Source organism: Meriones unguiculatus, chromosome 7 (assembly GCF_030254825.1).
Source record: "Meriones unguiculatus strain TT.TT164.6M chromosome 7, Bangor_MerUng_6.1, whole genome shotgun sequence".
Classification (NCBI taxonomy): domain Eukaryota; kingdom Metazoa; phylum Chordata; class Mammalia; order Rodentia; family Muridae; genus Meriones; species Meriones unguiculatus.
The window spans coordinates 11,511,195-11,524,101 of record NC_083355.1 but is presented as its reverse complement, the minus strand read 5'-3'; the positions used below and the strand labels follow the sequence as shown (position 1 = coordinate 11,524,101).

General features: G+C 42.0%; 1 protein-coding gene across 4 annotated transcripts in view; it reads left to right on the top strand.

Moving 5' to 3' along the window:
• Map2k6 (mitogen-activated protein kinase kinase 6) overlaps positions 1-11,888 on the top strand; it is a 117,800-nt gene extending 105,912 nt beyond the window's left edge. For all 4 annotated transcript variants that reach the window (XM_060386470.1, XM_060386469.1, XM_060386472.1 and 1 more), the window contains exons 11-12: positions 4,084-4,129; positions 8,250-11,888. In XM_060386470.1, coding sequence (XP_060242453.1) covers positions 4,084-4,129; positions 8,250-8,327 — 124 coding nt within the window. In that variant the 3' untranslated portion in view covers positions 8,328-11,888. The remainder of the gene's footprint in view (positions 1-4,083; positions 4,130-8,249) is intronic.
• Positions 11,889-12,907: the final 1,019 nt, after the last annotated feature.

Here is a 12,907-nt window from a genome sequence, read left to right as displayed (position 1 = left end):
AGTGTGTAGAAGGTTTAATAAAAGAGTTTATTTGAAAAAATGGGCTTTTAACAGATGGATCATATATGTACATGTATATACACACACATATGCACATACATTACAAAAGTGTTTGTGTGTATGTTGACGGCTTGTATGCACATGAGGAGGGCAGAGGTCAACCTCAGGTGTCATTTCTTTGGTCTGACCACCATTCAACTAGGCTGGCTGGCCATGAAGCCCAAGGATCTCCTTGTCTACCTCCCCACTGCAAAGATTAGAAATGTGTGCTGCAGCTCTTGGCTGCAGCTCTGTGTGGGTTTTGAGGCTCAAACTCAGGTCTTCATGGTCACGGAGTGAGTACTGCTCACTGGCCCAGCAGCCTCTCAGTTGTCACTCCAACCTTTTCGTGTGTGTTCACACAAGAAAGTCACTAGGAAGAAGCCACCTGCTGCTAAAATAGTTAGACTTCTGTTTGCACTGCCTCCAGCCGTACTTTGGAGCCTCCATGCCAGGCTGAGCAGCATGCTGCCCTACCCAAGAGTGTGGAGGCCTGTCCAGATGTCAATACCGTCTGACTCAGAGTAACTAAAATCAAGCAGTGGATTAAGCACAGTCTGTTTGTTCAGAACAGGACGGTAAAGGGGGCGGTAGATATTTGTTTATCTTTTGACAAACGTATGGCTTCAGAGGCCCACTATGTTTTCATTCTGTGGACGCACCAAATAGCCCTTCTTGGAAATGATCAGGGGGAGCTCAAACAGGCAGAAAAGCTCTGGTCAGCATAAACTTCTAAGCTAGCATTTCTCAAGACAGCACGGATCTGTTTTCTAGTGTCGGCCATGGTCAGGAGCCTGTGTTGTGGCATTTGGAAGAGGAATTAGGGAAGTTAGCTAATTGTACACTTGCAAACGACAAAGCCACTTGAACACGCAAAAGTCAGACATTGATCCAAGAAGAAAGTGGTGTCCCTTTGAACTCCAAGGTGGTTATTTTATACTGAATTTCAAGTTTTTCCTAATAAACATGGAAAATTTTTCTTCCACCCCAACTTTATCTTGGGTATTTTACTATTCTTGATGCCTCCTTTGAAGTGTTTTTGATTGGAAAGATGGAGAGACTAGGTTATGTTCACTATACTAACTCAATGAATAGTCTTACTTTGATATTTTCCTTTCTCTCCCTTCCCTCTCCCTCTTTCCTTCCTTTCCTCACCCCTTTTCCCTCCCTCCCTCTCTTCCCCCTTCTCTCTCTCCCTTTCATTCATTTTTCCCCTCCTCCCTTTCATCCCCTCTTTCCTCCTTCCCTCCCTCTCACCATTATTCCTTTTTTTATTTTTTATTTCTTTTTCCTCTTTCTTTTTATATAGAGTTTTACTGTGTGCAGTAGGCTGTCCTAAAAGTCCCTCCGTAGCCCAGGCTGGCCTTAACTGTAATCCTCCTTCTTCAGCCTTCTGAGTACTGGAATTCAGGCATCATTACCATGGCTGGCTGCTGTGGAAGTCCTTTTCATTACAGCCCTGTAGGTGGCCGGCAAGTTTTCCATCCTGATCCAGGGTTGTAAGTCAAGAAGTAGCCTCCTGGAAAGTTGGGCAGCAGCCTCTGAGGTTTGAAGAATCCTGAGCACTTTCTCACCAATCAACTAGTGTGACTTTCCCCACTTTAAAAAAGTATAGATTAAAATAAGTGAGAAAGTTCTGCAAACCATTCTGGAAGAAAAAAATGTCCTGTTTCAAGGTTGCTTTTAGTTAAAGCTTCGAAGCCTAGGGTTGAGGATGTAGCCTGTAGGGAGAGTGCTTGCCTAGTCTCTGCAAGCTCCTGGATTCTCTCTTCCATGTCACAATGAGGACAACAAAAAAGAGGAACTTTTAAAGCCTTTGGGCCAACTGAGAAGAGGAAATTATTCTATTACACAGTAATTAGGGGCCCAAACACCAGAGCTGCCACAGAAATCATTGGTTGTTACAAGAATGCATTATTTCAACATTTCAAGAGCAATATATTTTTCTTGGCTAATCATTTCCTTAGTTCCGCTACTGAGTAAAAAGTTAGTCATGGGAAGGTGGGCCATAAGAGTATTTTAGATTTGATATATTTTAAACATTTTTATTCCTTCCCTCCCTCCCTCTCCTCCCTTCTTTCCTCCCTCCTTCCCTGTCTCTCTCTCCCCCTCCCTCTCTTTCTTTTGTGTGCTGTCATGGGGCATATATGGAAGTCAGAGGGTAACTTGTGGGAGTCTTTTCTCTCCTGTTCTGTGGGCACCAAGAGTCAAACTCAGAATTTCCAGTTTTGGCAGCAAGTATCCTTCCCAGTTGAACCATCTTCCTAAGTTTAAGTGTTTAACCATTGGTGAAGAATGTCTAGGTTTCGATTGGCTTTGAACACTAGCTGGATATTTAGAACTTCTGTGTAATTAAAAAAAAATCGGATCTATGAACAAGGAAGGCAACAATGTCCTCAGAGAATATTTCTTCTGTGCTTATTTCCTAGATGAACTAATACTTGGAAGTAAGACAACCTTTTGTTTCTAGGAAGACAGAAGAGAGAGGTAGGAGGTAGTCATGATGAGAACATAATCAAATATCCTATGAACCACCTGGACATGATTCTTACACTGGAACTCCATTTTAGAGAATGGTATAGGAAATTTAATAGAAAAAGGTCCACCCAGTAACACACAATAACTCTGAGGTCTGTACCAATGGCATTTTAAACTGGATTCTCTTTGTTGTGGAAATCAGTCAGGCTTGCACATTGAAGGATGCTTAGCAACAGCCTTGGCACTTCCAGGCTGAAACGTCTGTCCTCACCTCTACCTGTAGCCTGTCTCAGGTTCCCTGGCTTCTACCCACAGCATTGCCTGGAATAAACTGGTTGGCTGCTTTTAAGTTGTTTTGGTTCAAAGGCTTTCTCTCCTTTTAATTTTTAAAGAAAATTTCATTTTGCTTAAAACTGTTGTTCGAAGTCTCCCAATGACATCACTCTCCCACAGTTTTGGGTTTTGCACTTTGCATCATGTATGATGATTAGCTTCTGTGGGTGTGGCGGAACTCCTGTCACATGTGCAAGATCTCATTTGCTCAAAGGCCAGGAAGCTAATAGCCTGTCACCTTATCGGTCTTTAGCTTTATTGACAACTTTCTTTTCATTCACGAATGATTTCATGGCCTGGTGGCCTCAGGAAGCTGTAGATTGTTTTGCACATTACAGTTTTCAAGGCCATCCTTTTCTCCTTTCTATAACCTGGAACGCCAACACCAAGTAAACTCTTTCTTTTCTTTTTCCATTTTAGACCCAGGGGTGGAAAGAGAATAGGGGTGGGTTGAGGACAAGGGTGCCGGGTGGGTCTCTTTCATGTTGCAGTTTTATGAGGATTGCCTGTGGTATCAACTGTTATTAACTGTCTGGGTATTCAGAGAACCGAGTGACCACTAGGCAGTAGTGCATGACCACAAAATTATTTCTAAGAATAATTGCTAATTTGCTGACTGAATGTGCTTTCCTTTTTTATCCACTAAGACACAGTGAATGAGTAGCAGGGCCTTAGCAAAACATAGGTTTGTGGGTTCTGTCTCAGGCAGGTTTGGGTAGGGACATATAAAAGCAAATTATATATGAAAGGGAACCACAAACAGGGGAGGCCGTGCAGCTGAAGGCAGTGAAGAGTACTAGCTGTCCTGCAAGGAACATTTGCTCATTTCTTTTCCAGGAGGTGGGATGAAAAGCTATCCCGAAGGAAAGTACATACAGGTTTTGAAATGGCTATAGGTGTGAAAATTAGAGTGAATGTTATCCGTGACATAGTGAAGGAATCTCTCTGTGTGTCTCTCTGTCTCTCTCTCCTCTCTCTTCTCTGTCTCTCTCCACACCACATGCTACACACACACACACACACACACACACACACACACACATGTTAAAACAAGTCCAATGTGGTTTAAAACACAATCTGTAAGAGTTTATAATTTACACTAGAAGTCAAGAGAGGAGACCTGTTTTCTTTGCATTAAAGTTAGTTATGATCAGTTTTACACTGGTTCTAAAATCCTAACAGTGAAAAATGGTGTATAGATTTCTAATGCAGTTATTTTTTTTTCCCTTTAAGCTTGAAGAAAAATTCCAAAGAACGGCCCACGTATCCAGAGCTTATGGTGAGTGTGAACACTTTGGTGTATGTTACCAAACTTGCAGCTTCTGAAGCTGCCACAACTATGATGAATGAGCAACCATTTAGGAAGAGTTGATCCATTGTGATATAGTTGATTTCCAGGAATTGGACACAAGACAGAGTCAAGGCCTCCTCCTCACTGTTATTCATTCTTTAAAATATTTTATCTATTTTACGTGCATGTGTTTGTATATTTGTGGTTATACAGGTGTTGAAGGGCACTTGTAGAGAGGAGAGGACAAGAGTCAGTTCTTCCCTTCCACTGTATGGCTCCTGGGGATTGATCTCAGGTCATCAGCATTGGCAGCAACCGCTTTTGTTCACTGATAATTTCACATGAAATGTGTAGGATCCTGTGGGACTTGGAATCCGAACTCTCTTTTTTATCACTAATTTCTAATACAAGAACATTTTCTCTGTAGTTCAGCTATTTACAATGCAGAACCCCCCCCCTTAAAAAAAAAACAAACCTAAGTAGCTTCTTATCAAAAATTTCATCAGAAAACATTTGAGGAAAAGAAAAACAAGTTTCCTATACTTTGGCATCTGGTGTTGACATGTGCCTTCCCGCTACAATCTAGCTAACACTGAAGGGGGGTTTTGGCATGTCTATTAATGTTGAAAGATTGTGTGGGCAGCCCTCCCCCCTTTAAGGCATTAGTCTTTGTGGTCCTGGAAATGGACATGCCTTTTAAGACTGTAACTATTCCCTGCTTTCCTGTGGAATTGAGGTTTTTAAATGGAAACTCTGAGTCGGAACTCCGACTTCAGCACTGGGCAACACGTGCTCGTAGGCTATTGTTTTAATTTTAGGAATTTGTGAAGAGGTAGGAAGAGAAAAAAAAAAGACCATTTTTTTTTCCAAATAAAGGAATATTGTTATCAAGGCTCCAACCCAAACATATACTTCTTACAGAATCCCCAATACTTTTCACCCTAACTCAGATTGAGAGCTATACATTCCTCCAGCCTATCTGATTTGCATATTTTCTCAAGCTTCTGCTTTGTAGTGTTCATCATCCTCCTCCTCCTCTTCCTCCTTCTCTTTTTGTTTTTTTGAGACAAGGTTTCTCTGTGTAGCCTTGGCTGTCTTCAACTGTCTCTGTAGACCAGGCTGGCCTTGAACTCACAGAGATCTGCCTGCCTCTGCCTCCTGAGTGCTGGGATCAAAGGTGTGTGCCATTACCACCCAGCTAGCAGTTTTCTTCTACAGCAGATATTAACCAACTTTTTTTTTTTTTTTTTTTGATAAAGGTCTAGATAGTATTTTCGGTTAATGAGGTATGTAATTGCTATTAAATGAACTAAGCTGAAAATAGCCATATTATATATAGGAAAACAACAACAACAAAAAAGCACATGGCTGTGTTCCAATAAAACTTTATTTAAGAGTCAGACAACTATATTAGTAACTTTTTTATTTCTGTGGTAAAACACTATGACCAAGTCAACCTAGAGAAAGAAGGATTTATTTGGCCGTATAGTTCCAGAAGCTTAGAGCCCTTGCTTAGAGCCCTTGTGGAGCACAGGCGTGGTGGCAGGAGTGGTACCCTGAAGGCTCCCATCTTGAACTTCACGAAGGAAGCAGAGACAACCAACTGCTAAGGGCATGAGTCTTTCAAACCTCCAAGGTGTTCCCACTGACACACTTCCTCTAGCAAGGTCATACCTCCCAAACATATCCAAACAGCGCCACCATCTTGGGACCAATTATTCAAACATCTGAGCCTATGAGAGGTATTTCTCATTTCTCATTCAAACCACCACAGACAAGGGTTAGTTTTGAACTGTGAATTCTAGTTTGATGACTCCTGCCTTTAGATATTTACCATAAGAAATAGTAACCAGGTTGTTTAGGTGATTTCCCAGTGAAGGGATTTTCAGACATTCTTCAAATCTTCAAATATCCAAGAAAGTTCTAGATTTGAATTGCAGTGTGAGACAAGGGTAGCTGAATCCACAGTCTTGGAGGCTGAGGTGTATATGTGGGATGTTTTGGAGGCCTATTAGTGATTGTGACTTGCCTCTCTGCTTCCTGGTAGCATGTCCGTGAATCTCCATGCTTCTTTTTTTGACACCGTAGGAATCTTAAGTGGTACAGAGTCCTCCCTCTTCAGGCTTAGCACTTTTTGGGGGGGAGAAACTTGAACTGGAGCTGTACCCTGATTATTTGTGGGACCCCATTTGCCTACCTCCACACTGCTATTCTTTCTATTTTTTTTACTCCATTAATTGCTTGATGGAATTGAGTTCTCAACACCCTCAACCTCAATACCCCACACAAGGCTAGTGACACCTTCCATGTTGATTGGCTTGACTGCTTGCTTTCTCGTCCCTTGCCCTTTGACCCTCACAGTATTTTCTTAATCTGGGATAAACCGAAAGATACCTAAAGAATTGGTTTTTAATTAAAGATTTCAGATCATATTATTTAACTCATTCATGGGCTAGAACTCCATGTGCTGAGCTAGTAACAGCAGAATAAGAGTCAAGGTGGGCCTGGTAGGCATTGGACTTTTTCATCCAGACAATCTGAGCTCAGGCATGTCCTGTTTTGATAGTAAAAAAGCTTTTTAAGCACATTGAAAGATCCCCAAATGTCAAGAGGATGTGGGGAAGTTAGTAAGTATGATGGTTAAAATAAAACAACAAAAACAAAACCTTGGTAAGTGTGCCGTGTAAGCGGTCAGTAATGGAAACGGGTATCACTGTTTGGCAGATGGAGGAATTGAGAATGAAGGGCCCTGAATCAAACTTCACTTCGGGTATAAGGTTCAGAGCCAGCACTCAACCAATATCCTCTAATGGGCAAAAACAGAAGATCTTTCCATGGTCTGAGTCACAGTGCTCAACAGTGACCACCCACTTTCTTTGGGGTTTTTATTTCTTTGTTCCTTCCCCTTTGCATTGTTTCCTAAAACTTGCATGGGTGGGCATTCAGTTCCCCACAAAGCTGACTCATCCAGCCCTCTACTGTCAGGTTTCAAACAAGTATAATTAGAAAGCCTACTGGTAGGTTGCAAACTGAACCCCTCATCAGGGAAACAGTGAGTCATCTCATGTCTGCATGAGAAACACTCACGTGGAGCCATTCGAACTAGCCACTGAGAGTAGTGCCACCAGGCAGCCAGAGACCTGGGCGTGGTAGGTGAGGTAGAGAGGTGTGTGGTGCGGGGACCTGAAGGAGTTGTCCTTCTGAGGTTTTGTTTGGTTTCTGTTCCCACTGGAAGAGCCGAGGAACATGGGCTAATGTCTCTCTCTCTAACTGGAGACTGAAGGCTCTGTAGTCTAACACTTAGAACCCATGTTGTGTTACTCAGAAAGATGGCTTGGTCATTTGACTGCCATTAAAATATGTGGGCTCTTGCATCACGCCTCACCTTTTCTCCACAAAGCGTAAGACTTGACCTTGTACTTTTCTCTGTTTAAGCTGACTTAATACAACCTATACACAAAGTTTATTTTCTTCTTTTCAGTCTTTAATCTCTGAGTTGAATTTTCTTTGAACACACCAGTAGTCTGACAGTCTGTGTTATTCTGTGAATAGATCAAACTCTTTAGGACAGATGTAGTGTAACTCTAGCTGTGGTTGTGGCCTTAGAAAATGGCCTTAGCCGTTTTAGTTCAAACCAGTTTTCCAATGTCAAGGGCACGGAATGCCACCTTTGCTCATTTACTGTTCAGCAACATTGGTATCTTGTTCTCTCACCCTGCTCCTAGTCCCATGAAGTGGAAGAACCTGTATCTATGAAGTTTTAATTATTTTACTATTGCATATGTGTAAAATTATTTTGTAGAGATGGTCTTAGATTCCAATCTTTGTGTTTCTGTATAGATGGTGTTATGTAGCATACTTGGCATATGTTATTTAAACTAATAGACTCTTTGTATTGAAAACTTAGAGTACCAAAATGGGAGGCAACAAAGAGATATGAAATATGCCCATCGACAGATGTGTGCTTGATTGTCACAAAAGATTTGAAAAATCCAGTTTGCCTCGATAGAGATATTAACCCATTTATTAAACAAATAGATCAATTTGCTAATTTTGTACATTATCAATATCAAGTATTAATGTCATGTATTTTTCTTTTCTTTCCCAGCAACATCCATTTTTCACCCTACATGAATCCAAAGCAACAGACGTGGCATCTTTTGTAAAACTGATACTTGGGGACTAAAAAATCATGGACTTAACTGGTTGACTCTACTGTGGATTGGTGGGTTTACAGGGTTAAGTGAGTTCACTACAGCGCCAACAGAAAGTCATCTTGAGATCATTGAACCCTGCCTTTTTGAGAGTTTTCTCTTTCTATTTTTTTTTTCTTTTCCCTTTCCAAAGGGGGCCTTGGAATCTCTAGTATAGAATGAACTTTCTAGATGGATTAAATATGATAAAGGCTTAGGACTTGAAAAGGTGATTAAATATTTAATCAGACAAGTCCTCAAGCTTCTCAGATTTCTCGTGTTCTTCACAAAATGAATGCATTGGCCCTGGTAACAAGGTGCTACAGTAGTGATGAAATTGTAAAGTAGATTTGTAGTGTATCCCATTTATTATTTTAATATTTATGTTTCAGTGCTTGGTTGGAAATATTCCATTTTATGCAAGAAGGGAGATACAGAGACAAGGCTCACTTGGCAGTATTTATAGGGCTTTTATTTTTTAAGTTCAATCATGTCTGTGGTCCAGAGAAAGTTATTTAATATGCATTGTAAGAATATTATAAAAATCTCAGTGGAAGGGGCTCTTCCCGGGGGCATGGCCTGCAGCTCTCCCAGCTGCTGCTCCTGACCTTCAACTCGATCTTGGGTAATCACTAGCATCTTCCGAATGAAATGTCAAAGTATCTTGATCCTACCGCCCCCCCCCACCTTCCAACTTTGGAAAACATGAAAGTCACTTGTATTATGACTCAAAGAGTTAAAAAACAACAACAACAATGGTTCTCTTCAAATTTGTGGAATAGTTTTAGTGGAAAATGAAAACAATGAAAAGTGATGTGCTTTTTATATTTACTTACGCTTTTCTCTGTGTATGTGTTTGTATATGTGTGTGTGTGTGTGTGTGTGTGTGTGTACGCCTGTTAAACCAAGTCCTACCAAGTGGCTTCCAGGAACACTTATGTTAGTTAGAAGGACACCTGTCAGTCATGACAGGATACAGGAACTCACAGAGAGAAGAGAAATGGCGCTTTCAGCCCTCGTGCCTCCTCAATGGATCTGCCCCGAGGCCCGCCTTCGTAGTTCATGAACTGTCCTGCTTTGCTTGTCTGTTCTCATGCTCGAGGAAGAAGACTTATTATGAGAAGGGTTGAGATAGGAGAAGATAAAAGGCAGCAGTCTTTCGATGAAGTGAAATTTTAACGTGGAATCCTGCCTCGGAAAAGACTACCAAGTTGTCACAGGCTCAGGCCACGCCACATATTTCTACAGCGTCATGGAAGTAGCTAGCTCCACTGTCAAGTTTCTTGCCTGTTGTGATGAAGGGCCTGTTGTGTGAAGAATCTTTAATTCTTGTGATTAAAGATGCCATGAGTTCTCCAGTTTAAGCTTATGTGGTTCTCTAGAATTGAGACATTTTATGAGTGTCGGGGAAACGATAGACTTTTGCTAAATAGTGAGGAACAGTTGCTTTGGTGCAGGATTAATACAAGGCAGTTACTATTAGAATACCGAGATCAGGAACAGTTGCTTTGGGACAGTTTTAAAACAAGGCAGTTACTATGGGGATACCGGCACTGCGTGTTGATAAAAAATGGAAGAATGAAAAATACTCACGTCTTTTCTAACCCCTTCCCTGACCTCTTGGAATTGTTCTTTCTATCCCCTCTAGATTTTGAAGCACAAACATTTCAGTTTTTACTGCGTTATTTGCATCCTCAGGACTCTCTTGCACAGGACGCTGGCTTAGACTGTGTCTGACACTTCAACATCTCCTTCATTTTCTGTTTGAAGGGATACCCATTGGCAGGGCTGAGGAGGGCTGTCAGCAAAGCACTTGCCTCTCAAGTGTGAGGCTGTGCATTCAGCCCCCTGGAACCCACACCCAAAGTGCCCAAAGGCAATGTGGCACAGGCCTGTGATCTCAAGGATGGTGAGATAACAGGCTGAGGCAGGACAGTCTGGGGAAGCCTACGAATCACTTAGCCTGGCCGACTGACGTGCTGGAATCCCAGGCCAGTGAGAGACTGTCTCCAGAAACAATTTAAATGCACCCAAGGACAGATAACTGAGGCCGTCCTCTGACCTTCACAAGTGTGCTCCGCGTGGCACACTCTCCATACCCCCAAATGCTCACCCCATTCCTGCTTGATTAAGCATGGCTTCATCTCCTCTAAAGACACATCTGTTTTATTCATTTCTCACCAGAAAAGTGGTATTATCCTCGTGATCGTGTCCGTTCAATTTCCCACCCACCGTTCTGCATCTAAAAGTTTCCCTCTTTGACATAGAGAGAACTCACATATGCCTTCCTGCTCTGTTTACTCATCTTATAAGAATGGGAAGGAATGTGGGGAAAGCCTGGGGGGCCATCTTGGAGCCGTCTTGCAACGTCTAGCGAAACTCCTGAGGTAAATCATCTCTTTGCTCTGGATCTGATTGTTCGTCCTCAGTTGCCTGCTTTGAAACACGTCTAACAAAGAACACGTTTTGTACTATGTGCCTCTGTGGTCTGGCCTGTGAGCCCTGAGCAGGAACCTGTAAAACACCACAGTGCAAAGAACAGCTGGTTCAAACCTGATGCGCTTTGGAACCATTAAGGAGCCTGCGTGAGTGCCAAAGTCCTGGCCCTAGAAACTTGGAAATAATTGATATAGGTAGAGCCTTGGATTTAGTACATTAAAGAAGAAGGGGGGGGAGGGTCATGTGTTCCCAGTACACAGCAGAGTTGAGGGTGCTGATCAATGCTCCCCTGAAATGGAGGAGAGTATGTACGGTAGTCAAAATAGATTGTTTCTAGTCCTTGCCCATCTTCTAAAGCTAACAAGAATTTGCACATGCCATTCCAAAGCTTCCTTATATTTGCGGTGCAGTGGTGGATTGTCTCAGTAACTCCTTTTTCTTCCATTTGATGCTATACTCCAAGGCATTGAATACTTCAGCATATCAAACATTTAGGCCCAAGCTGCTTCACAGTACTCTTCTGAATATCACTCAGATGTCAGTATTTCTCCTGGAAATTCATAATATATTGCCATGCCTGGGTTATTTCACACAAGGCTTGTGGACACTGGGCACATGCAATGCTGAAATTTGCTCAGTCTTTGGCCAGTTGAGTTGTAAAGCTGAGTTCTTGGTCACAGTATGAGGCCCCTGTACTGTTTCATGATCTATGTTGTTGGTAGTTTGGTTTTGCCTGAATTAAAGGTTGAAACCATTCTTTGATGTTTGTCGGTTGTGTGCTGCCAGATGCCATGGTGTAGGAATGAAACAGATGGAGCTGGGGAGGTGGCTCAGTAGGTGAAATGTCTGCTGAGCCAGCATGGGGCCTTGAGTTCAGATCCCAGGTATTCACGTAAAAGCCAGATGTGGTAGCTTGTGCCTGTTACCCCGGTGCGGGGGCAGGGTGAAGAAGAGGCGGGCACCCAGGCAGATCCCTGAAACTCGTTGGTCAGCCAGTCTAGCCAAATCTGTTAGCTTCAGGTTCAGAGAAGGATCTTGCTGAAAAAAAAAAACAAAAAACAAAAAAACAAAAAACAAAAACAAAAAAACCCCCCAAAACAAACCAAAGTTGGGGAGAGGTTGAAGCGAGGCCCCTCACACCGACCTTTAATCTCTGCATCCTCACGAACATGTGCACCCCCCCTTCACATTTGCACGCACCCACAGCACGTATGTGCAATACACAGCACATATACATATCATGAACACATAAGATCTAGTCTCTTATCTAACCACAAAGGAGGTAGAGACTGGCTAAGATGCCCTGGTTTAACCCCCAAATGTTTTAACTAACCACGAGGTTTCGCTACCTCTGCTCAGAGGAATCTTTTCCAAGACTGTTAAGGAAGAACATGATTTTTGTCCTAAAAGTGCAACAGATATCTAGTTCTTAATTCCTATTAATGTTTTTTTTTGGGGGGAGTGGGGAGAGTTGTTACTTTCTCTGACCTTGAAAATAATAAGATTTGTGTATTCACACAGTTCATCAGAGTTGATGTTCTTGCTAGTGAAGTGAAGAGAATTGCTATCACACCATGCTGGGATTTTGTCAGAAATGACACTTGGATAAATGTCATCTTCATGGACTTTTTTTTTTTTTTTAATTTTAACTTTTTAAAAGGAAGGACCACTTTTCAATCAGGTCATTGGGGCAAAAAAAAAAAAAAAAAATGCCAGAATGAATCTCTGAAGAAACAGTTACCAAACAAGGTGATTGGACACGACATTTCATTCTGTTTCATTCTGGGGATGTCATGGTCCTCTTTCCTGGGACCTCTATAGATAGTCTTTGGTTTTCTTTCCTTTTCCTTTTCCTTCCTTCCTTCCTTCCTTCCTTCCTTCCTTCCTTCCTTCCTTCCTTCCTTCTTCCTTCCTTTCTTCTTTTTCTTTTGTTTGAGACAGGGTTTCTATGTGTAGCCCTGGCTGTCCTGAAACTCACTCTGTAGATCAGGCTGGCTTTGCTCCCATAGAGATCCACCTGCTTCTGTCTCCTGAGTGCTGGAATTAAAGATGTTTGCTGTCATTGCCTGGCAGTTTTGTTTTTTTTTTTTTTTTTAATGGCCTTAATTGGTTAAATTATAACTCTCTTGGAAAT